General features: G+C 48.4%; 1 protein-coding gene and 1 pseudogene across 1 annotated transcript; both read left to right on the top strand.

Moving 5' to 3' along the window:
• Positions 1–17213: 17213 nt before the first annotated feature.
• LOC132583538 (olfactory receptor 6N1-like) lies at positions 17214–18140 on the top strand (annotated as a pseudogene).
• A 955-nt stretch (positions 18141–19095) lies between these two features.
• LOC132583537 (olfactory receptor 2AP1-like) lies at positions 19096–20024 on the top strand. The gene is given in 2 exon segments (XM_060255164.1): positions 19096–19705; positions 19708–20024. Coding segments are annotated over 2 exon segments (927 nt in total).
• Positions 20025–26759: the final 6735 nt, after the last annotated feature.

Raw genomic sequence — 26759 nt, 5'->3', positions numbered from 1 at the left:
TGATTAACATTGCACCCCCAGCACATCTTCTGGGTTGCTACCAAGGATTGGCAACCCTCACAGGAGCTGTGTGGGCACTGGCCACTGTGTGGTTACCTTGCCGCCTGATGGTGAAAGCCCCATTGACAGCCTCTGAGTGTCAGACTTGGAACTTCAAATAAGAACGAATCATTTTGTTTCAAAATTAATCCATTTATTCGAGAACTAGTGGTCTGGGATAGAAGCAGATTGAGTTTGATACATTCCAAGGTTACCCTTGGGGTTTTGTAGAAGATAGCAGCATAACAATAAAACCATTCCCACACTCTGAGAGACAGTCGTCTGTTCCCATACTCCCCTTATTTCATTCCCAGGAAGGCTCCTTGCTGGTTACCTTGAAGCATACCATCTTCAAAGGTTTAGGGCGCTTGTGGATGCCAAGTGAGAAATTCCTCCCATGGGATTTACAACCGTCTCTCTGCATTTGAAATGCACAGCTTTTATACTCAGGGTTAGTAACAGTAAACAAGATGGCGTTAGTCAGGTCAAGAGAATTCATTTAAGTAAAATACCGTTTGAAGCAGTTACAATGTCTGACATACTACCCCCCCTAAGCTCGTGCTCGGGGTTTGTCTGGGTGCAGTAGGTAAAATTTCTTTAACAGTTCAGGGGCCCGGAGGTCGGTTGACTTGACCCACTCATCACAGCTGCTGGGAAAGTATTTCCAGCAGACCAGGTAGTACAGCAACCCCCCTTTGGACCCTGGAGTCCAGGATCTCTTGCACCTTATGGTGGCTCTGGCCCTTCACTTGAATAGGAGGTGGCTCTGGAGGGCAGGGGTGCCAACACATTGGTCCAGGATCTTTGCAAAGAAGGCTGCAATGAAAAACAGGGTGGATCTTACTAAGCATCTTGGGTAGCTCTAGTTCTACTGTCACTTTGTTGATTACCCTTTTTATTTTAAATGGCCCCAGGAATTTGTATGCCAGTTTCCTACATGCTTGAGGCAGGGGAAGGTTCTTGGTTGACAGGAATACACTCTCTCCTTCTTTGAACTCCCATTGCGGGGAGTGTTTCTTGTCAAATTGGGCTTTATAGTCTCTCTTTGCAGCTTCGAGGTTTTCCTGGATCACCTCCCACCCTTTCCTGACCCCTTCCCACCACTGTCGGCACGAGCTAGGTGGCGCTGTTCTCTCCCCTGTCGGCAGCGTTGGGAAGGGTCTCCCTTCATAGCCGTTCATGATCTGGAAGGGTGAGGCTTTGGTTGAGCTGTGCAGGCTGTTGTTATAGCCATACTCCGCAAACGGTAGCAGTTCGATCCAGTTGGACTGTTGGTAATTGATGTAGCACCGTAGGTACTGTTCTAGAAGCCTGTTCACCCTCTCCATCTGTCCGTCAGTTTGGGGGTGATAGGCGGAGCTCAACCCCTGCTCTATTCCAGCCATTTTGCAAAACTCCCACCAGAAGTTGGCAACGAACTGCGGGCCGCGGTCGCTAATGACCTTCTTGGGGAATGAGTGGAGTCTATGTCATCGAAGGGTTCATTGGAGTTTTAAAATGATCAGACTTGTCTTTGTTCAAAAACTAAGTTTCATTGTAATGATTACAGCAATGCTACTCTACACAGGTTCTTTGAAACTGATAACGAAATAGAGAAAGGTATTGGCATTTATAGACGTACATCAAAGCACTGGGGGGTTTAAATCACTTCTCATAATAAAGTTACCATTTGTCTTTTGGAGACACTTGGTTCATACGCCCTTATCTTTCACATATGTAAACTGTATCTTCCTCCCGATGGTGTCCTTGCCCGGCACCTGGGAAGCGGCTGAGCCTTTTGCACTTCAAAGACCTTGCTGGCCTTTGGCGCCTCAATCACCTTCTTCCCCTCCTCCTCCCCACATTCTACACTGACTCTAGTATTAGTAGGCAAAGATTCATAGGGTTAGTTGACAGTAAATAAACATTTCAAATAGCAGAGTTAGTTTTAATAGAACACAAGCTGACATACTGCCCCCCGTAAGCTCTTGCTCGGGGTTTGTCTGGGTGCAGCAGGTAAAATGGCTTAAGTAGTTGAGGAGCGTTCAGATCAGAGGATTTTACCCACTCATCACAACTGGGCAGAAAGTAGCGCCAGCAGACCAAGTAGTGCAAAATCCCCCGTTGTAGCTTAGAGTCGAGAATCTCCTTCACTTCGTGGTGTTTCTGCCCCCTCACCAGAATAGGTTCCGGTTCGGGGTTCCGAGGATGCCACTTTGAACCACCCGGATCTCGACGGATAAGACTGCAATGGAAAACAGGGTGTATTTTACTAAATAACTTGGGCAAGTCCAGTTCCACAGTTACTTTATTGATCACCCTTTTTATTTTGAATGGCCCCAGGAATCGGTAGGCTAGCTTCCGGGACGTTTGGGGCAGCAGCAAGTTCTTGGTGGAAAGGAACACCGTCTCTCCTTCTTTAAAGTCCCACCCAGGGCTATGTTTTTGTCAAAGTGGGCTTTGTAGTCCTTTTTTGCCTCCTCTAGATTTTCCTGGATCACTTTCCAGGATTTCTCTAGCTTTTTCCACCATTGTTGGCACTCCGGGGAAAGAGGCAGGGTTTGCCCTCCGGGGAGGAAGGGAAAGGGTTTTCCTTCATAGCCATGAACAGCTTGGAATGGGGACACCTTTGTTGAACTGTGGAGGCTGTTATTGTATCCATATTCGGTGAAAGGCAGTAGCTCCACCCAATTGGACTGCTGGAAATTTACATAGCATCGGAGGTATTGTTCTAACAGCCCGTTTACCATCTCGCTTTGACCATCCGTTTGGGGATGGTAGGCGGAGCTTAGCCCTTGCTCCATCCCGGTTAATTTACAAAACTCCTGCCAGAAGTTAGCAACCATCTGTGGCCCGCGGTCACTAATGACCTTGTCAGGAAATGAGTGTACCAGGACCACATGTAGGAAGAAAAGATAGGCTAGTTCCCGTGCGGTGGGTAGTTTTCAGCACGGAATGAAATGGGCTTGCTTAGAAAATGTATTCACCACCACTAGTATCACTGTCCGACCTTTAGAGGGCGGCAGTTCGACTATGAAGTCCATTGACACCACTGACCATGGCCGTTCCGCAGTGGGGAGGGGTTGTAACAATCCCGGCACCTTCCCCCCCTGTCTCTTAGCCATGATGCAAGTGGGGCACGTCTGGATGAATTCGGAAATGTCTTTTTTCATTTGCGGCCACCAGAATTGCCGATGTACTAGGTGGAGGGTTTTATGTAGCCGAAATGGCCGGCCAGTTTGTTGGTGTGGCAATGCTGCAACACCTCCACCCTTAGGATTTGGGGACGTAGAGTTTCCCATTGTGGTACCAGAAGCCCCCTTCCCCTTTCAACAGTCCTTCTGGCCTCTGCCTCAACTATAAGCTTGTCCCCCACCCCATGGGCTTTTGTTCTGGGCAGCTGTTTTTGATCGGGTTTGTACTGCCCCTGCTACCGCCTCAAGTGGTATTAGGGAATCTATGACCTCCTCCCGCTCACTCTCATGTTGGGGCAGCCTTGAGAGTGCATCCGCTAAAAAGTTTTTTGAGCCCAGAATGTGGCGTAGGGTGAAGTCGAATTTGGCGAAAAATCCCGCCCGTCGAATTTGCTTCCCCGTTAATTTTCGGTGCCCCGTAAGGGCCTCTAAGTTTTTGTGGTCAGTCCAGATTTCAAACGGGACTTGCATGCCTTCTAGCCACGACCACCATGTTTTCAGGGCGAACGTTACTGCGTAGGCTTCCTTGTCCCACACCGACCAGTTCCTCTGCTCGTTCGAGAATTTGCGGGAAATGTAAGCGCAGAGTCTCAGGTGGCCCTCCTCATCTCTCTGCATTAATATTGCTCCTACGGCTGTGTCGGAGGCGTCACATTGAACCACGAAGGGTTTGAGCTTATTGGGGTGCACTAGCACCGGCTCGCTAGTAAATAGGCGCTTTAACATGTCAAACGCCTCCTGACACCGTTTAGTCCAATTCAGCTTGGCCCCCGGCTTTTTCGCTTCGGGCCCCTTCCCGTTGGTTTGAAGTAGGTCAGTGAGGGGTAGGGCCACCTTGGCGAACCCTTGTATGAACGACCTATAGAAATGTGCAAAGCCGAGGAAGGATTGGAGCTGTCTACGTGTCCTCGGGGGTTCCCAATCTAGCACCGCCTGTATTTTGGTGGGGTCCATGGCCAGTCCTTTGCCCGACACCTGGAACCCCAGGTAGTCCAACTCCTCCTTGTAGAATTCACACTTAGACAACTTAGCATACAGTTTGTTTTGGTATAGGGTGCTTAGGACCTTGGGGACCAGTTTTATGTGGGAGGGTAGATCCTTCGAATAGATAATGATGTCATCAAGGTACACCACCACCCCCTGGTACAAATATTTCCTCAGCACGTCATTGATAAAGTTCATGAAAACCCCTGGGGCCCCTTGGTGTCAAGTCTGCTATAATGCTTGGATAGTTTAGTCCCAAACAGTGTTCAGGAAAAGGATCCTGCGTAAAAGCCATTTTACATTCAGATGCTGCTAGCTAAGCTCTCCCTCCCCCCTCCTCTCCTTTGTTATGTAGCAATGCTTGGAAATGAGAATATGGGAACAAGATTGTGGTGCCTTCTCAGAGATAGCTAAGGCTAAGGAAGCGCCCAAGGCCAACCAGTGCTTGAGAACGATAAAACAATAACAATGTGTGAATGTGCCCTTCATAGAGTGTCCCCACCCTCAGGAATCCTTTTGATGTATACCTTAAATGTTTGCTCTTTGTGCATGCTCGCCAGTCTCTCAATCTGCTTTTACAGTCTTGCAACATGTTACAATAAACTAGAAACTTTTTATCAAGAAGGTCTCGTTATTGAAACATCAGACTTGACACTTGGAGCCCGAATGGCATCACCAAGTACTCAAACTGTCCCATCGATGTGTTAAATGCCATTTTCCACTCATCCCCCTCTTTGATTCGGACCCGGAAATAAGCGTCCCGTAGGTCGAGTTTGGTAAATATTGATCCCTCCGATACTGCACTTAGTAAGTCTTTGATCAGAGGAATGGGGTAGGCATTTGACATGGAAATCCCGTTAATCCCGCGAAAATCTGTGCAAAGCCTCAGGCTCCCGTCCTTTTTGTGAAACAGGACTGGGGCGGTGTGGGGTGCCGCGGCCGGGCGGATGAAGCCCCGGCAGAGGTTTTTATCTAAGAACTTTCGCAATTCCACTTTTTCTGTCCACCCCATCGAATACAGTTTCGCTTTGGGCAGGGACTGGCCGGGGATGAGTTCTATGGCACAGTCCGTGCTTCGGTGGGGTGGTAGTTCGTCGGCCTCCACCTCGCTGAATGCCCCCTTTAAGTCTCTATACTCTTTGGGGATGGTAAAGTAAGTAAGTAAAATTTTATTTGTATCCCGCCCTCCCTGCCTAGGCAGGCTCAGGGTAGCTAACAACATCTCATACATATACAATGGTAAATATAAAAACTTTAAATTTAACAATAAAACTTAAATTTAACATCATTTAAAAACCAGTTAAAGTATTTAAAATTCATAATTTAAATTAATCTAGCAGCAATGGTGGCATTCTGACGCTAGTTTCTGCCAATTTGATTAGTTCCATGTTGACATAGGTCCTTAGACAGGACCGTGTTGGCGGATCCTTAATTAACAACAATTCAGCAGTCGATATATGCTCGTTTAAAGAGGGTAGTCTTGCAGGCCCTGTGGAACTGATCAAGGTTCCGCAGGGCCCGCACCTTCTCAGGAAGCTGATTCCATAGGGCGGGGGCCGCGATTGAAAAGGCCCGTGCTCGGGTATTCCAAAGCTTGATCTCTTTCGGCCCAGGGATAGTCATTTTATTTTTTCCGGCTGACCTCAGTGCCCTCTGGGGTTCATATGGGGAGAGACGGTCCCTCAGGTAGGCCGGTCCTCGGCCATATAGGGCTTTAAAGGTAATGACCAACACTTTGTACTGGACCCGGTACATAATTGGCAGCCAGTGCAGTCCACGCAGCCCCGGCCGTATGTGCTCCCATCTCGGGAGTCCCAACAACAGCCTGGCTGCTGCGTTCTGCACCAGCTGCAACCTCCGGGTCCGGCACAAAGGTAGCCCCAAGTAGAGGGCATTACAGTAGTCCAATCTTGAGGTGACTGTTGCATGGATCACTTCTGCGAGGTCGCAACGCTCTAGGAAAGGGGCCAGCTGCCTTGCCCGCCTCAGATGGAAGAATGCTGACTTGGCAGTGGCTGCTATCTGGGCCTCCATTGATAATGAAGGCTCCAGTAAAACACCCAGGCTCTTTACTTGGCGCGCTGATTTCAATGGCGCGCCATCGAAGGCCGGGAGAGCTATTTCCCCTCCCAGAGCGCCGGGGCCCACACAAAGGACCTCTGTCTTCGCTGGGTTCAACTTCAGCCCACTCAGTCTGAGCCACATCGCAACAGCCTGTAAGGTCCGGTCCAGATTCCCTGGGGCGGAGTCGGGCCAGCTGTCCATTAGTAGATAGAGCTGGGTGTCATCTGCATATTGATGGCAACCCAGCCCAAACCTCCGGGCAATCTGGGCAAGGGGGAGCATATAGATGTTGAACAACATTGGGGAAAGAACTGCTCCCTGAGGCACCCCACAATCTAGTGTGTGTCTCTGGGACCGCTCATCCCCAATAGCCACCCTTTGTCCCCGACCTGAGAGGAAGGAGGAAAGCCATTGCAAGGCCAACCCCCCAACCTCAATGTCGGCGAGGCGGCACATCAGCAGCTGATGGTCGACTGTATCAAATGCCGCTGACAGGTCTAGTAGCATCAGTACCGCGACGCCGCCTCTATCCAGTTGCCGCCGGAGGTCATCCACCAAGGCGACCAGCACCGTCTCCGTCCCATGGCCAGGGCGAAAACCAGACTGGCACGGATCGAGAACAGAAGCGTCATCTAGAAACCTCTGTAGCTGCAACGCCACTGCCCTCTCAATAATTTTACCTAAAAACGGTAAATTAGACACCGGACGGTAATTCGCCAATTCGGCCGGGTCTGCTGTACATTTTTTCAAGAGAGGGCGGACCAATGCCTCTTTCAGAGGCGTTGGAAAATGCCCCTCTGCGAAGGATCTATTTATGATGTCCTGTAAAGGACATCTAAGCTCCCTCTGGCAAGATTTAATCAGCCAAGAGGGGCAGGGGTCCAGATCGCATGTTGTTGGGCGAGCAGCAGAGAGGATTCCATCGACTCCTCCAGGCTGAGCGGGTCAAAGTGATCTAGCATCAAACCCGAAGACAGGCACGGAGCCTCAAGTTCACTCACTGTTTCCAAAGTGGTAGGCAATGAGATTTTATCTGCAAAATATTTCGCAAATGCCTCGCAGCCAATCTCTAATTCTCTAACATTTGCTTTGCCTTGTGGCAATGTTATAAGGTCTCCAATTATTCTAAACAATTGTGCTGGGCGCGAATTTGCAGATGCAATCTTGGTTGCAAAGTAATTCTTCTTTGCAGCCTTGACTGCCATCTTATAAGACTTCATAAACGTTCTGTAGGATGTTCTCGTTGCTTCGTCCCGAGTATGTCTCCACTGCCTCTCTAGTCGTCTGAGCCCTTGTTTCAGCTGGCGCAGCTCCAAGGTGTACCATGGAGCCAGCCTCACACGAGGGCGCAGAGGATGCCGGGGTGCAATTTCGTTGATGGCCCTGGATAGCTGGCCTTGCCAGGTCTCCACCAGGCCATCGAGGGAATTGCTAGTGGGCCAGGGATCCCTCAGGGCCATTTGGAACCGTTCCGGGTCCATCAGGCCTCGAGGGCGAGCCAAAATAGGCTCTCCGCCCATACTGGGTTGAGGCGGCATCCCCACACGGGCCTTAAGGGCTAGGTGATCCGACCATGGAACCACTTCAACAGCGATATCGTTCACCAGAATCCCGGACGCGAAGATCAGGTCTAATGTGTGCCCAGCCTGGTGCATGGGAGTCATGACAAATTGAGAGAGCCCCAGTTTCTCCATGGAAGACACTAGGTCCATCACCTGAGTGGAGGCTGTGTCGTCTGCATGGACGTTGAAGTCACCCAGGACCATAAGCCCCGGGAACTCCAACGCCCAGCCCGCCACTGCCTCCAATAGTGATGGTAAGGCGTTAGCTGGTGCGTTAGGCGGACGGTACACCATCCAAACAGCCAACCCCTCTCCAACATCCCACGCCAGACCGGTGCATTCGATACCATCAATCTTTGGGTCCGGGAGAGCCCGAAAGGAGTAACCCTCCCGTATGAGTAACACTACCCCTCCCCCCCGCCCGCTGGTCCGTGATTGGTGGAAGACCGAGTATCCCAGGGGGACATCTGGGAGAGAGCTACTGTCTCCCTGTCCCTCACCCAGGTCTCAGTCACGCAAGCCAGGTCCACGTCCTGCCGAAGCAGAAACTCCCTAAGGGTTGCAGTCTTATTATTTATGGACCTGGCATTGCATAACACCAATGACAGAGGCGAGCAATTCCTCTTGGTCCCACTACCTGCCACCGTTGGGATGGGAAGTAGACTGGAAGGTGGCCGAGCCCCATTTTGTCTCTGTCTCCTTCCTTTATATTTATGTCTATTCCCACCGTCGTATCTTCCCCTCCCCAGGAGCACTGGAATCCCTTGGCTGAACATTTGCACCAGCCCAAGATAAAATTCACCGGTATCACTCCCCGATTTGTCTCCACCTACCGTTCCAACTTACCCCCCTTAATCTCTTCTATGGTTACACATAATTTTTTGTTCTTGGGAGGGGGCTGGGGTCCCCAAAGCTCTTGCCACATGTGGGAGGTGCACCGCCTGTTGAGGAAGTCGACTGTGTGCTCCCCCCACTGTATGTCCGGCTGGTGCTGGGCCAGCCACCCTAGCCCCAGCACTATGTCAAAGGAGCAGGAGGGAGCGATCACGAATACTTCCAAGTCCCAGTGATCCTCTACGCCCATGGGGACCTCCTGAGTCTGCTCCACGCACGGTTCCCCTTTCATTCGAGTCCCGTCCATTTGCTCGAACTCGAGTGGCCGGGGGAGGAGCTCCTTAGTCAGCTCTAACATCTCCACCAGCCGGGGGGTTATGATTTCCGGGTGCACCCTGAGTCTATGAGGGCCCTCGCATGCACAAACCTTTTCAATTTCACATTTAATAAAGTCAAAGGGACGAACATTAGTTCCCCCGAGATTCTCACCCTTAGTGGTGCCACTTTCTCCGGGACCTGCCGCTGGGCACCCTCTAGTGCAGGTCGGCCCCGTTTCCCGCCGGCTCAGGTTCCCATGGATCTTCCCCCAACTCTTCCAGCATTATAGAATCCTCGTCAAGCACCATGGATAAGGCGGTGCTGCTACGGCCCGACTCCTTCGGCTTGGTCGACTTCTTTACTCCTGCCGCCGGTCCTTTGGGCGCCGGGGTGGTGGCTCGGGACCTCTCTGGGCAATTGGCCGCCAGGTGGTTCGGGTCCCCGCACTGGTAGCACTTGCGGGTGGCGGGGAAGGGTTTTGCGCCCCCCCCCCGTGTTTTCTTTGCCTCCGATTTTGGAGCCGGTCGCGCCTTGCGGCTCATCTTGCCCTGGTGCCCCTGGCGTTGGAGGGCCACTTCCTTCATATTCATTTCGACCTCTCCCGCTAGTTGGATCCATCCCACCAGGGTGTCCAGGCGGACTTGCACCAGGGCTCGGTCGAGTAGCCCCGCATTTAGGCCCTTCTTGAAGGCCCGGATCTTCATGGCCTCGCTCCAGCCCCTTATCTTGCGGCAATAATTGCAGAACTCCAGTGCATATTCCCGGATCGATTTGGCCCCCTGACGGAGCTCGTCTATTGCGGCAACTGCCCTGGTCTCTTGCAGGGGGTCCTCGAGCTGTGACAGGAGGGCTTGCAGGAACCCGGCCACCGTAGCGACCTCGGGACCCCGGGTCTCATAGAGGCTTACATACCACAGCTGGGCTTCCCCCGTCATCTTCGACCCGAGGTAGGCCACTCGGCTGTGCTCGTCAGGGAAGGAGTTCCCCCAGTAGTGCATGTATAGGTTAGCTTGGATGATGAAGTACTCCACCTTGTCGGGGCTTCCATCAAAGATGACATCCAACTCCCGGGTCTTCATCCGCATGCCTGGAGCTGCCGGGGCCAGCGCGGCTGGCGCTACCGCCCCTGTCAGTGGTGCCGGTTGGGCGAGGACTCGTGGCAGCACTCCGGTGGCTCTCCCCGGAGCGTGGGCCAGGGCCCGGTCGATCTGTTTCTGTACCTCCTTTATCATCAGGGTCATGTTCGCTTTCATCTCCTGCCTCAGATCGCACCCCAGGATCTCCATCTCCCTCCGGAGGTCCTTGGTTGGGTCGCGCCTCAGGGAGGAGGCTCTAGAGTCACACCTGTCTTCCCCCTCCGAGTCGCCTGCCCGGTCAAGCGATATCGGGCGCTCATGGTCGCTTCCCTCTCCGGTCATGCTACTCCGTCGTTCGACCGGGTCGAACAGGCTCCCACGGTCTTCCGCTTCCCCAGGGGTGCGGAGGATGTTAGCGTGTCTCTGCGCTGCCTCGTCCATCAGCGTTGTTGAGGTGCGAGGTTTCCAAGTCTTCGGAGTTATGAAAAGCACTTGGCTGCTCACCTTCTTCAGCTTTCGGGGCTCGATAACGTGCCACGCCGGCGTCCCCGGTATTTCGTCAGGGTTGGAGGGCTCTCGGTCATCGGGTGCTTTTGTAACCATCTGCTAATTGTAACCTTTGCTGATAAGCCTTTTCAAGGATCAGTTTCAAAATGTCAGCGAAGGGTTCATTGGAGTTTCAAAATGATCAGATTTGTCTTTGTTCAAAAACTAAGTTTCATTTTAATGATTACAGCAATGTTACTCTACACAGGTTTTTTGAAACTGATAATGAAATAGAGAAAGGTTTTGGCATTTATGGACATACATCGAAGCACTGGGGGGTTTAAATCACTTCTCATAATAAAGTTACCATTTGTCTTTTGGAGACACTTGGTTCACACGCCCTTATCTTTCACATATCTTCCTCCCGATGGTGTCCTTGCCTGGCGCCTGGGAAGCGGCTGAGCCTTTTGCACTTCAAAGACCTTGCTGGACTTTGGCGCCTCAATCACCTTCTTCCCCACATTCTACACATTCTTCCCCACATTCTACACTGACTCTAGTATTAGTAGGCAAAGATTCATAGGGTTAGTTGACAGTAAATAAACATTTCAAATAGCAGAGGTAGCTTTAATAGAACACAAGCTGACAGTCTAACCACGTGGTGAAAGAATAGGTAGGCTAGTTTTTTGGTGGTAGGGAGTAGTTTGCACGGTATGAAATGCGCCTGTTTGGAAAAAGTGTCTACGAAGATTACAGTTTTCCCTTGTGAGGGGGGCAATTCGACTATGAAGTCCATTGATACTACCGCCCAGGGTCCGGAAGCAGTTGGTAGGGGTTGTAGTAACCCTGGCGGCTTCCCTCCCCTCCTTTTTGCCATGATGCAAGTCGGGCACGATCCCACGAATTCTGAGATGTCTTTTTTCATTTGGGGCCACCAGAATTGTCGGTTGACCATGTGGAGGGTTTTCACCTACCCAAAATGCCCAGCTATTTTGCTGCAGTGACAGTGCTGCAATACTTCCTGCCGGAGGCTTTTGGGGACATAAAATTTTCCATCATAGTACCAGAAACCTCCCTCCCCTTTCTCCACACTCTCTGGTCTTCCTTCCCCCTCCTTCTCTACCTCCTCTTTGAGCCGGTCCCCCCCCCACGGTTCTAACAGTCCTGTTTTCTTCCCCTATCTGGTAGTTACTCCTCCCGGTATTGCAGAGGGGGGAATGAGGGAATCGACCACCTCCTCTTTCTGGCTCTTGTGCTGTGGGAGCCAAGATAGAGTGTCCACTAGAAAGTTTCTCGAGCCAGGTATGTGCTTCAGCAAAGAACCCTGCCCAGCGGATTTGCTTGGCCGTTCGTTTCCGCCGTCCTGTTAGGGCTTCTAGGTTCTTATGGTCTGTCCAGATCTCAAATGGGACCCTGGCCCCTTCTAGCCATGACCTCCAGGTTTTTAGAGCGTAGGTCACTGCAAAAGCCTCTTTGTCCCATACCGACCAATTTCTCTGCTCATTCGAAAATTTGCGAGACACATAGGCGCAGGGTCTGAGTCTCCCCTCTGGGTCTTTTTGCATTAATATTGCTCTGATGGCTACATCGGAAGCGTTGCATTGCACCACGAAGGGCTTTAGTTCGTTGGGGTGGGCCAGCATGGGTTCGCTCGTGGATGACCTTTTCAGCTCGTCAAACGCCGTTTGACATTGCGGCGTCCAGGGAAGGCGCACACCCAGCTTTTTCGCCTCCAGCCCCTTCCCCTTGGTTTTTAGCAGGTCGGTTAGGGGTAGCATTATCTGGGCGAACCCCTTAATGAACCCCCTGTAGAAATTTGCGAACCCGAGGAAGGATTGTAGCTGCCGTCGGGTTCTAGGGGCCTCCCAGTCTAGCACTGCCTGGATTTTGGCTGGGTCCATCGCAAAGCCCTCCCCCGAGACCCAGAACCCCAGGTAGTCTAGTTCTGTCTGGTGGAATTCGCATTTGGACAGCTTGGCGTACAGTTTGTTCTCATATAGGGTGGTTAGTACCTTCTGTACCAGCAGCATGTGGGACTCTAGGTCCTTTGAGTAAATAATGATGTCATCCAGGTACACCACCACCCCCTTGTACAGGTACTCCCGCAGCACTTCATTTATGAAATTCATGAAGACACCCGGCGACCCCTGTAACCCAAAAGGCATTACTCGATACTCAAACTGGCCCATCGGGGTGTTAAACGCCGTTTTTCACTCGTCCCCCTCCTTGATTCTAACCCGAAAGTACGCATCCCTGAGATCAAGTTTTGTAAACACCCGCACCTCTGACACCGTGCTCAATAGGTCTTTGATCAGGGGGATGGGGTAAGCATTGGACATTGAAATCCCGTTAATCCCGCGAAAGTCTGTGCAAAGTCTCAAGCTTCCGTCCTTCTTCTTCCGAAAGAGGACTGGGGCGGCATGTGGTGCTGTAGCGGGTCTTATAAAGCCCCTTTTCAAGTTTTTGTCTATGAACTTTCTCAGTTCCTCCTTCTCTGCCCACCCCATGAAGTACAGTTTGGCGCGAGGAAGCTCCTGCCACAGGATTAGTTCAATGGCGCAGTCAGTGTCCTGGTGGGGCGGCAGCTCGTCAACTTCCTCTTCGCTAAACACGCAACTTAGGTCCCGGTACTCTTTGCGGATGGATCTGATTTCCTCTACGGTCACACACATTTTCTCGTTTTGCGGGGGAGGATTGGGGCCCCACTCTGTCCGCCAATGGTGGTGGTTGCACCGCCAATCAGTGAAGTGTATCATCTGAGCCTCCCACTGGATGTCTGATTGGTGCCGGGCTAGCCACCCAACCCCTACGACTATGTCGAAGGAGGACAAGGGGGCTATGACAAATACCTCCACCCCCCAGTTGCCCAGGGTCCCAACCGGCACCTCCTGCGTTTCTTCCGTGCATGGTTTCCCCCTCATCGCTGTCCCGTCCATCTGCTCAAATTGAATGGGATGGGGGAGCGGGACTTTAGCAAACCCCAGGGCTTCCAATAGGCGGGGGGTGATGATCTCCCAGGTGCAACCCGAATCGATTAATGCTCGGGTGTGCATGAACCTCTTCAATTTGGGGTTCAGTAATGTCACGTGCATGAACAGCAGTTCCCCTGTTATTCTCACCCTCAGTGGTGCCATTAGCTCCATGACCTGCTGCTTGGCACCCTTCAGTGCAGGTCACTGTCATTTCCTGGCGATTCCGGGTCCCACGACTCCTCACCCGAGTCCTCGACGGTTATAATATCCTCGTCAATCGCCAGGGACGTGGCGACATTACCCCGACTGGGCTCCTTCGCCTTGCCTCCACCTTTCTTCGAGCCCCCGGGGGTGGCCTTCAGCGTTTGCTGGGGAGCCCGCGGCTTCTCCGGGCAGTTGGCGGCTAGGTGCCCCGGCTCGCCGCAACGGAAGCAATGCCTCCTGGGGGTCGGCGCCGGGCTCGTTCCCGAGGTTGTGGGCTTTTTCCCTTCTGGTTTCGCGGCGGCCTTCGGTGCTCGCCCCCCTTTCCCCACTTGTTGCTGTTGACAGCATAGCACGATGTGCTGCAAATTGGTCTCAACTTCCCCCGCCAGCTGGATTCACCTGACCAACGTCTCGGGGCACCCCTGTTGGTAGCAGCGATTGAGGATGCTCACATTGAGGTTGTTTTGGAAGGCCTCACACTTCATGCGCTTGCTCCATCCCTGCACCTTGGCACAGTGGCTTTGGAAGTCTGCTGCGTGCTCGCGGATCGTTCTCAACCCCTCCTCCATTCCTCGTAGTGCTGCGAGCGCTTTCACCTCCTGGAGTGGGTCCACATACTGCCGTAGCATGGCCTGGAGGAAGTCTGCTACCGTTGCGAGCGCCGGCCCTCGGGTTGCATAGATGCTCACAAACCACTTCCTGGCAGCGCCTTTCAGCTTAGACGCCAGGTAGTCAACCCGGCTCACTTCGGTCGGGAACGTCACCCCCCAGTGGGTCATGAAACTGTTGCAGTGGATCGTGAAGTACTCCACCTCTTCTGGATCCCCATCGAAGGTGATTTGCAGCTCCCTGCCTCTCGCGCCATCCCACAGCGCTGGGGAGAATGGTGCTGCTGGTCTGGCCAGCCACCCAGGCGGTAGGTCGGTTTGGGGTCCCAGGGTGCATGGTGGGCCCGGTATGGGGGCCCCTGGTTGGTCAGGCTGTGGCCCTGAGGGCGGCCCCTCCGGTGCGCCCCCCCCAGCAGCCCTGCCGGCTACCCTCCTGCTGGCGGCCCCACCGGGTCACCCCCGCCGGGTCGCTCCCAGCCGCGGCACCCCTCGTATTTGTTCTCGGATCACGTCCAGCTGACTCTGCAGTTCTCTGGTGATCTGCATGTGGCTGGCTTGGACTTCGTTGTAGATCTCCCTCGCCCAGATGAGCATCTCGTTCCGCAGCAACTCGGCCCCTTTTGCGGCCTGGCCATTGTCTTCGTCTTGACCTTCTCTCTCGGCCCCTGTCGCCGCATCCTCCTCCTTGACGCCCGCTCTGGCCAGTAGCTTGGTGAAGTGCCCGGCTGCCTCATCCATCAGGGCTGTCAAGGTGCGCGGTTTCCACTGCTTCGGGGTGTAGAGGAGCGTTGAAAAATGCACGGGCGATTTCGCTCTCCAAGTTACCGTTACTCCCTGTGGCACAGTCGGTTCTTCTACCGGTTCAGTGGGCCCCACGTTATCTGGTGCTTTGGCAGCCATCCAGCCGAAGTTACCAGTTTCAGATAAACTCCGAGAGGATCAAACTCAAAATGTCAGACTTGGAACTTCAAATAAGAACAAATCATTTTGTTTCAAAATTAATCCATTTATTTGAGAACTAGTGGTTTGGGACAGAAGCAGATTGAGTTTGATACATTCCAAGGTTACCCTTGGGGTTTTGTAGAAGATAGCAGCATAACAATAAAACCATTCCCACACTCTGAGAGACAGTTGTCTGTTCCCATACTCCCCTTATCTCATTACCAGGAAGGCTCCCTGCTGGTCACCTTGAAGCATACCATCTTCAAAGATTTAGGGCGCCTGAGGATGCCAAGTGAGAAATTCCTCCCATGGGATTTACAACCGTCTCTCTGCGTTTGAAATGCACAGCTTTTATGCTCAGGGTTAGTAACAGCAAACAAGATGGCGTTAGTCAGGTCAAGAGAATTCATTTAAGTAAAATACCGTTTGAAGCAGTTACAATGTCTGACACTGAGCTGAGCATGCCACAGAATGGGCTCTACCAATAGATCTATGTACAATGTTCAACTTTTAATGAAAGGATCTATGTTAGGAATGAGCACTAACTGACAAATGGAGTCCAGTTTGGGCATGAACCAGGCTGTTTCTTGTTTGTTGAACCAGGATTTTTGGAGAATGTGTTTCCCATAATCCATCCACAATCTTCAATGTTTTTCACTTCTGGGTGGGACTGCAGCCCCATGAATTTCATGAAGTATGAACTAGTTTATGCAATGGAGAAGCTAATGGCAGTTTGGAGTTCAGGGTTCATGAAAACCCTGGCCCATGAACCTCCATTTTTCTGGTTCATGCACACCCCTAATCTATGTACAGTGATCAATTAAAAGGCCAATTAGAAGCTCTGAGGAAAGATTCTCATGTGTTTCTGAAAAGAGCAAAGTGAGATATTCTCTCTGGGATAATTATAAATTATACAGAGCAGTTGTGAAACAAGTCTCTTATTGCAGACAATATAAAACAAACAAAAATATTTAATAAAATGAGAATGATAAAGACATTGTGACATTTTTATTCTGAACCAAAGGTGAGAGATGATTTCCCTGCATATCATGAGGAAAGTAAATTTGTTCTGATACAGTTTTTTTTCTGAAAATGTTCATATTGTTAAATTCAGATTACATTGATTGGATTAAAACTGAATTAACATTCTTCAAATTCTTGTTGACTAAGCATCTTGAATTCAGTTATTTGGAATTATAATTCAGTATAAGAAACTAATCAATAAATATGTAAATGTTTGGCTTACGATGTCCCCCACAAATACCAGTATTCATATAAAGATCACTGTGAAGTTAAAAAGAAAGCCTATTTCTGCCTTTCTGAATCTCAGTGCATAAGAGCTCATCTGTATGTAGCATAATGAGCCATTGTAGTGACTGGGATATCTATGTATTCCTTTTGGTCTAGTTCTTTTGGTATATCTAGTTCTTCCTTTCTATTCAATATAAGTTACTTGAGATAATGTTTTAATAACCACTATAATTAAAACATGATACTTCAGAAGGAAAGTAAAACTGATTCGTAGGATAGTCACCTTTTCATGTTCTCCTTGAAGAGATGACTTGCAACATACTTAGCTATTTAGCCCTATCTGCTTAAATGTTACTTTGTTGGTTTTATGTTATATATCTTGCATCTAGCAACAAAGAAAAGTACCATCTGGATGAAGTCTTTAACACTATACCATATTGGTTTCTCTTCAATATCTGAGTGTACACCTTCTCTCAAGATCTGAACTACAGTGGGCAGAGGAGATGGCCTGATGAACTCAAGTTGATGCAACATAGCAGAACTCATCTTGCATCTTTCAAAACTACCAAACCAATCTTTGGAGAGTACCTAATAGTATCCATTTGACCACCCATTAATCTTCATACAACCCCTCTCCCTTTCCAAAATATATCACAAGATTTATTTAATCTCTTTTGCATAGACTGAATAAGGAAAAGAGATGAATATCAATGGGTTTATCCTCTTGGGTTTTGGGAAACTAAGTCAATTGCAAAACATTCTCTTCTTTGTCTTTCTAGTGATCTATATCATAGCTATGGCTGGAAATCTTCTCATTGTTATTTTAGTTGTAGTTGATCAGAACCTTCATATGCCTATGTATTTCTTCCTTGGAAATTTGTCATGCCTGGAGACATGTTATATCTCCAATATTTTGCCCAAAATGATGGCAGGCTTGCTGACCAATGAAAACATTATTTCATTTACTGGCTTCTATGTACAATTTTTTTCCTTTGGGTATTTAATGGCAACTGAATGTTATCTCCTCTCAGTAATGTCATATGATAGATATTTAGCAATATACAAACCTTTGCATTACAGAACAAACATGAGCACATAAATGTGCATCCAGCTAGCAGCTTTCTCATGGATAAATGGACTTATAGGCACCTTAAAACTGTTGAGTGTCATGTTACGGTTGACATACTGTGGCCCCAATGAAATTAATCGTTATTTCTGTGATTCAGTGCCACTTATAAAGCTTTCCTGTAGTGACACTGATCTGGTAGAACTCTTGCGTTTTATCTTGGCATTTGTATTTACTTTACCCCCATTTCTCCTTACTTTGACTTCTTACATATACATCCTAACTACTGTCATACAAATCCCTTCAACAACTGGGAAGAAAAAGGCCTTTTCCATTTGCTCCTCTCACCTTATTGTTGTTTCTACTTTTTATGGGGCCATAACAATTGTGTATATGTTACCAAAGACTGAAGCAATGAGTGATCTCAACAAGGCTTTCTCTCTTATATACAGTACTGCCTCCTATTGCAAATGTCTTATATACAGCTTGAGAAATAAGGAGGCAAAAGATTCCTTAGGAAAAATTGCTAGGAAGATTCTTATTCCTAAAAAACTCAGGTAGTCCTGTTTTTAAGTTGATAATCATGGGAAGTAAAATCATTTACATATTAGGCTACGCCAGAGCTAGGAAGTCTTATCATATTGGCATAACAATTAATAGTATGACTGGAATGTACATTGAAATTATTTTTGTGGGAAACCGTTGTGTACAATGTTCATCTTGTACACAACAAATCTTATGATAAGAACTGTGAAGATTTTCTCTTCTAACCATTACAGGTAAAATAGACCTCTCATGAGTAGAAAATGTTGTGCATATATCCTCAATCGCTAAGCCAACATAGTAAGGGACTTAGTAAGTAAGGGATTTAGTTTAGTAAGGGATTAAAGTAGGATATTATATAATGATAGAGTTCACTCTCCAAACAAACATTGTTTCCCCTCCAAGGGGAATGGATCTCTATAGTTTCCCAACCCAGCTTTGAACAATGTTCAAATCCTGTCATGGTCATGGAGCTCACTGATGTTCTTGAAGCACCCACTTCAAGTTCTGTTAGCCTAACTTTCTAACATGATCATATTGAGAATATGTGTATTGCCCTGAATTCTTCAGAGGAAGGCAATGTAATGTAATAAATAGATCATGTTGTACTGTGCCCCTTTCTTTCCTAGGTAACATCAGATAGCACAAAAATTAAACTGTGCAAAAATAATTAAATTATGCCTGACTCAGAAATTGGACTTTTGGCATCCTCTGCCCTCTTCCATGCCAGCACAGTGGATGTTCTGTATCTATAAGCACAAGACCTGGAGAATGTGGTAGGGAAGAGAAATTATAAAAAGTTTCATGTAATTAATGCCTATGGCTGCCAGATTCTGTTTATAATCAACCTTTCACATTGTCCAGGCCACTACAAGGAAACACATATCACTCTTACAATAATGTTAGTTATTGAATTTAGCTTTTCAATCAGGCTTGATTTTGTTTCATTTATATAATGTTTGACAACCAGACTATGATTACAGAATTTGTCCTCTTGGGATTTGGGGACATTTATGGGTTTCAGATTCTTCTCTTCCTGGCATTTCTAGTCATTTATATTGTGACTGTAATGGGAAATATTCTCATCTTTGGGCTTGTTGTGTTTGATAAATACCTGTATACTCCCATGTACTTCTTCCTGGGGGATTTCTCCTTCTTGGAGGCTTGCTACTCCTCTAATCTATTTCCAAGGATGCTTTTGGCTCTCTTAACTGGGAATAGAATAATTTCCTTTAGTAGCTGCCTCACCCAGTGGTATATCATTAGTTCCTTGGAAGCTACAGAATGCTGTTTGCTGTGTGTGATGTCTTATGACAGGTATCTAGCAATCTGTAAACCACTCCATTATACAACAACCATGACGATCCAGACCTGTATCCAATTAGCAACTGTATCTTGGATTAATGTTTTTTTCTTTTTCTTTATATTACTCATCCTGATGTTGCAGTTAACGTTTTGTGGCCCCAGTGAAATGGATCATTATTTTTGTGACTATTTCCCACTCCTAAAAGTATCCTGTAGTGATACCAGTTTGATGAAAATGTTGAGCATTGTTGTTGTGGCCATTTTTACACTGCCTCCTTTTTTCTAACCTTGACATCCTATGTATATATCATAGCAGCCATCTTGAAAATCCCCTCCTCCACAGGGAGGAAGAAGGCCTTTTCCACTTGCTCTTCTCACTTGGTTGTGGTTTCTATTTTCTATGGGTCACTAATGACTGCATATATGGTACCACCAGAGCAAGAATTAAAGAGAAACAAGAGGAAGTTTTTATCTCTCCTATACACAGTGCTGCCCCCTTTGTTCAATTCTTTCATATACATCCTGAGAAACAAAGAGATGAACAATGCAATGAGAAATATTGTTGGTCATTTCTGCCATACAAATAATGTTAGATGAAACTTGTTAACGCCAGCCCTATCCAGATGTTACAGTGAATATATCTAAATTCTAACTGTACATAAATACCTCTGTTTGCAAGAGAGCCAATGAGTGCTTACTGGAAAAATGAAGAAAAATACAAGCAACTGGATAAATGTAGGGTTTCCATCACATGTTCAGCTGTACCTGCATTCACTGTAATATGAAAATTACTCAACACATAAAGAATAATCAAGGCTGCATTGTACACAGGATGTATGTACATGAATTATAACTTGTGAACCGGGTTAAATGTAATGTGTAACAAAACTGAGTGATCACTTTCCTTTGCATTTTTTACTTTGTGAAAAGATCTTCTAAAAGAATGAGTTTTGTGTACCAATCAATGTAACGGTTTTGTTCAAATATATTTTTTATGACTAGTTGATTTCAGAATAAGTTTGATTTACTTATTCAAGTATCATTTGAAAAATATGAAACACACAGTCCCTCTCAAAAAACTTAACCTGGAGATTTGGAATACTCTCACTTGAGAATGATAATAATACAATCAGATAACCTGTAATAATAAAATGATGTATCCATCTGTCTGTCCATCTGTCCTTTTCAGACATCTCAGTAGAAAATAAAGCTAGCTGTTTTAAAATTGGTTAAAGGTTTTAGGATGATTGTTGATGTTGCAATGATTGTTGATGTTGCTGCCTACATAATTGTCAGACCCTCCTCTCCCCGCACTTGCTATGTGCAATAGAAATAGATATGTTCTGTCTGTGGCAGACAAAAGTCACCAGAAAAGTTCTGGAGCAGGAAAGTGAGGTGGATGATGGGGCGTTATTTGACTCTGAGCTTGAATAGCTGAGATGCTTCCATCAGAATTGTTACTTGGCTTCTTAGTAGTAGCATCTGTAGCAAGTTTCAGTCACTGATTGTGAGCTGGAACCTATCTGTTCTCTTTCCTCAGAGTTGGCAGAATCTGTCTGATCCACAATGCCAGGGATTTCAAACTTCATCACCAGATTCAGGATGATGGATGGGACTTGCAATCACCAACATGAAGGGAATCAAAACATCCTGGCCCACATTATCTTGAGAAACCCTGTATCCTTATGCTGTTTGCAGTGGAAGCTAAAGAATATAAGATTAATGCAGACAGATTTTGTTTTTGTTTTTAATGCCATGGACAGCTGGATTTAATTTAATTTAATTTAATTTTTTGATTTATACCCTGCCTATCCCGCAAGCAGGCTCAGGGTAGCTTACAACAATAAAACAACATTAAAATAAAACTACATCAAGTTAAACAACATCATAAAACAGACATTTCAGATAAAAGGCACAACAGAAAGCAATAGTGCAAAAATTGGCAACAAACCACACAACAGCATGTAGGCTGGTAGCTGTCAACATAATGCAGAGAGAGGTGCAGTTTACAATCAACTACTTTGGAGGATGTGTAAAATTAAAACCCTTTATTCAGTCTGTTTGAAATTTAGGTGGTACTTGGCATTAAAAAAACAAATTGGCATCATTATTTTTAAAAACAGCTGTCTCAGGTCCTTATATACATTTCCCTTTAAAATAATGGTCTGAAAATCCAGAACCCAGAGAACCAGATGGATTTGAATCCTGAACTGGTAGTGGCCTACCTTAAAATAAGCAATCATGGTGCAAATTGCACCCCCCTCTGAGGCTCTGATCTAAAATCATAACTTTTTTTTCTCACCTTGGTTCACACTTCTGCCTATCAAAATCCTGAGGCTCATGACAAGTTTTAGGTCTTGTAGCTTCTGATGAGTTATTTGCAGGAGTTATATGGTGATGTGACTCTGCAAGTGAACCAAGCAAGCATTTAAAGTTTAAATCCCTTCTAAGTACATTCACAAAATTGCATTACCATGGCAGTGCAAGTCATTGAGTGAATTCAGCAAAAAAATTAACGTTTAAATCCCTTCTCCATTATATCCTAGGGTTATGGTCCCTGTAGCGTATAATGGAGCTGAATAAATTTGGGTTTCCTGAATATTTACCTGAATTGGGGTGGGTGGAGGGGTGGGCTTCCTCTGGGTATCCTACCCCCCCAGGGAAAGTGTATGCGCAATACATAGCCTCTCCTCTCCCGGTGTAGTGAACGCCGCGTGGTCACTGTCTGGCTATGCCTGGCAGATGGTCACTGCAATGGCCTCTCCTGCATTACTGCATCCATAGCAACACCTTCTCGCTGGTCCCCCCCCCCGTTTTTCACAGAGTTTGCTACGTCATGGTGCGACCGAATTGTCCGGCGGTATAACCGGATGGGCAGGCTGGGCCCACCAACCTCGCCAGCCTAAGAGAAGGAAAACTCTAACATCAAACCCGGGCAGATAGAGCTCGTTAATGTAACACCTACCACCTGGAGGACTTGCTGCCGGCGTCCTGGCTTACTGGGCCATGGCAGATGACCCCCAGGTGAAAGGGTGGAGCCAGTACCGCGCACACTGCGCTTCACCTAAAAAATTCCTCTGCGCAGGCCTGAAGGGCATATCCACATACACAACCCACAATGCATCAAGTCCTGCAGCGATGGGCAAGGGGCAAAACGGCAGGTGGAAGGTGCCACTGGAAGCCGCAGTCCCGATCCTGCATGTAGGTGGTTCAGGGTATTGGTCGCCTGATGCTAACCCGGAGACGAAAGCATTTTTCGGCAGCACCCTGAATGACCAAGCAGCCTTATCTAGGGACAGCACTGCTTGCTCCACACGGAGAGGGGCCTAGAAAAGGTGGCCTAAACAAAGCTCGTCTCCTCCCCCCCAGTTGGCTAGCCGCGGTCAACGGGCATCCTTACTAGCGGTCAAAAAATAACAGCACCAACCCTAAATCAGACTTTTCCCTGCAGCCACTGTGGCCGGACCTGCCTGTCCCGCATTGGTCTTGTCAGCCACCAGCGAGCCTGCAGCAGACGTGGACTATTGCACCCTTCTTAAATCTTCGTTCACGAAGCCAAGCCGAGAGAGACCTGAATCCTAATACAAAACCAATATTGGTATTTGGGAATACCAATATTTTTCAGGTTCAATAGACCTGAATTGGGGGTGGGGGAGAGAGATTCTTTTGCACACCCCTGGTTCCTCCCTTTCAAGGATCCAGGTAGAAAGGAGAAATGACATTTCCTGGGAAATCAATAAAATCAATGTAAAACTATTCTTTACTGAGCTGAAAAGAAGCACCAACCAATGAAAAGAACTATAGATTTTTCAGGTAGGGTTTTTAGGGTTTTTTTGGTAATACCTATGAATATCATATTTGTGTTACCTTTTCCAGAAAATCATGGTAAAAACCTGAACCAGCAATTTCCTTCTTTATCTTCAGTTTGGGATTTTCATAACACATACCCCTATTGACTGGATTTGCATTGCCAAAAATAAAAGGAAAATTTCATCATTTCAAGTTGGGTAAAGCGATTATAGCTGTGATAGTAATTTCTGATTTGTCTTTTATCAAGCATAATAATAGGCAGTTGTTCTGAGAATCTGATATGGTGAATTGTGACTGGTTTTACATATGTTTATAGTTTTTATGTAAATGACACAGAATGTACTTCCTGCATTTTGGTGATCTTTTCACCACATTACTTGCAATTTCTGGGGATGGGGGTATATTCACATCTGCTACCTTTAGATTGATTTCAAGCCTATCATGAAATGTGTTCTAATTATGAAAGCTTATACTTCCCTTGACACAAAATTCCTTTTTTGGATGACAACTAAAATTTCTATCAATCCCTTTAGCATTTTGCAGAAATCTTGCGTGTTGAAAAACTTTCAAAATTTGGTTTGAATTTCCTTTCAATTGACATTCTGGTGTCCAAAAGTAATGGCGGACATACCTCAGTCCCTTCAATCCAGTTGGGTTGGATCCAGCAGCTTTGCTGCTGGTGAAAAGGGAATGAGGGATCAAGATTGGCCCCCAAAGAAATCAGTGATCAGAAGATATATAAAAGCCATGAGGGACAGAGAAAGGAGTGTGGAGGTGAACTTATTAATTAATTTATTTATTACATTAAGCTTATTCCCGCCCTCTCTGCAAGTGGACTCAGGGTGGCTCATAACTGGAGGAGATGAAGTGAAAAGGCTGGCTGGATTCATCCCGGGTGTGTTTTTTGAAGACTTTATATCCCAGAGGGCTAAACAGTTGTGTCTTGAGCTTTTTAAAGAAATAAACTGTTCCAATGACTCATATGTTAACACTCACAGTTTATTATCTCCCAAGGGTAGATGTTCTGCTAATGGTGCAGGATTTATTTATTTGCATCATCTAATTTGGGAAAAGGTAGAAATATTATTGGTTTCCTTAGCTTAAAATCTTACTACGGAGGATAAAAAAACTCATACACGGGCAGCCCAATCCAGACATAAGTAGCGGCCGGCCATGGCGTAGCTGCCATGCCGCTAGTAGACTTCCTGAGGACTTTGGCACACTGGAGTGTGGAGAGAGGAGAGGCCTAGTTTGCCATGAGGGAGACAGTTGCCATAGCAACGCCACTGGTGTAGGCACACAAGGGAGGCAGAGGCAGCTGGAGGAGAGAGCCAGCCCACCCCACCCCCCCATTGGCCAGTTCTGGTGGATATGCCGCAGCTCATGAGAGTCAGGGAGGGGGAGAGGTGGCCCCAGAGAGGCTGACAGCCATCCCAACCCCAACCCCAAACAGAGAACGGAGCCACTGATGGGCAGACCATCAAAGGCAAAGGAGAGACGTCCCACCAACATGGGGAGGGAACAGGAGTGAGGCTGGGCATGCACGCATGAGAAGCCTGGCTTGGTGGTGAGGCAGAGGTGGGGACGAGACAGCCCTGCATAGGACCATGTAGAAGCCATCAATCACCTCACACCCTCTCGCTGTCAGAGAATCTGCCAATGGCAGGCAGACAAACAGGAAATACCAAGTGCAGGAGTTCGCTATCATAGACAATGGCTGGAAAGTGTGTCTGGGAGTAAGCAGCCCAGCAGCAAGCACCCCCCTCACCCAGAGACCCCCTGTGTTGCCCTGATGCCCCCTGACATGTGCGCGGAACACCTCCCCCTGGGGCTACAGAACTCAGAATGTGAGTGCATCAGCTGCAAAACTCTGAGTCCACTTCATCAGCCCCCCATTAGTGCCCTGTGCACAACAACTCTGTGGGGTTGGGTAGGCTGTCAGCTCAGGCAGGCTGAAGGGCGGCACTTCTCTCCCCTGTCCAGCCATGTAAGGGGCAGTGTGGCAGCTCATAGACCGTCCCCCCCCCAAAAAGCCAAGTCTGCCCACTCTTCCAGGCATTCCCTCAAAGAGGCCACTAACGGGGGGGGGGGGGGGTTGCCCAGGGAACATGCAGCAGAAGCCAAGCAGGAGAGACAACAGAGGACAGAGTTCAGACTTTATTTTTCCGGAACAGAGTGCAACAGTCTCCCTGGCGCACGCTGGGCAGTCTCATCGTGAGCAGGGCTCCATTCCGAGCGGTGGGCAGAAACAGCTGAGGAAGTGGGGGGGGGGGGGGGCGATGGAGCGACACACGTGGAAGCCTCTGTGTTGCAGTCCCACCTGCAAAACGGAGATAGAGATCAAGAGCACCTGCAGGGGCGGCAGCTGGAAGAGCAGACTGAGTTTCAGCCAGGCATTCTCTTAAAGGGACAGTATCTGACCCACCTCCCCACAACGGGGCAGCTGCCACACACACACACCCATGCCCTGCCAGGGGTTGGGAACATGGCAGAGGGCAGACCAAGGGAAGGGAGCAGGCGGCAGCACAGGGGAGCGGGGTCAGCAAATGCCCCCTGCCTGAGCCCACTGCTTGGTTCAAGTGCCAGAGACACTCACACACACCAAGCAGTCGAGACCAAGGGGAGGGGGAGGCTGGGCGGGGGGGACAGTGGAACTTACCCAGCCATGGGCGACAGTCTTCACATTCAGAGCCTCCGGAAGCCCGGAACCTGTGAAGACCTGGAAACAAGAGCAGTTAGCCCCAGGGGAGAGACCTCTATCTCCCCCTTGCAAGTCATAGATACTGTCAAAGCAACCGCGCAGTGCAAAACCCGTCACCAACGTGCCTGCCTCTCCCTCACTCTAAGTCTGTATGGCCAGGAACTTGCCGGCAAAGCTTCCCACCACATGCTCCTCTCCCTAACAACTGAGTTGTGTGAGGCCAGAGTGGAAGTATTTCTAGGAGGGGGGAGACTGCGATTGGGTGCTGGGGAGGGGCTCGTCAGCCTGAGGTGCGAGGGGATTGGCGAGGTAATCACACCACTCCCTAAGGGGGTTGTGAGCTTCCGCAACAGTGGAGGCGATCTTTGTTTTTGGTTTCAATGAGTGCCTATGGGACACGCTGCTATTTTTGCCGGCATAATGTTGCGCCTCTTGGGAGTTGTCATGGGCCAAACATGTCATGGGCCATACTGCTCAGGAAGCTGCCTAAGCCTGGCCATGCCCCCCAACTCCACCCCTCCTCCGCCTGAACGATGTGCTGTGCCTCACTTCCACCCACGCTTGGGTGCAGCCCTCAGGCGCTGCTGCCCTCGGGCGGTGCGGAGCTTGGGTGACCCCCCACACACGTAACTCCCCTCTGCTATGGCGGTGCCAGTCGTACATTGGTGCAAACTCTTCCTGTGCTGATGTAGCGGCTTGTCTGTTCCCAACAGGCTTCCCACCCCCCTCTGGATTGTGCTGTAAGTGTGCCATTCTGTTAATTAGGAGAAGTATAAATGTACTGTTGATTGCTTGAGCTTAAATACTGTGTGAGAATAGCC

Source organism: Heteronotia binoei, chromosome 15 (assembly GCF_032191835.1).
Source record: "Heteronotia binoei isolate CCM8104 ecotype False Entrance Well chromosome 15, APGP_CSIRO_Hbin_v1, whole genome shotgun sequence".
Lineage (NCBI taxonomy): Eukaryota > Metazoa > Chordata > Lepidosauria > Squamata > Gekkonidae > Heteronotia > Heteronotia binoei.
This window is presented reverse-complemented; position numbering and strand designations above follow the sequence as displayed.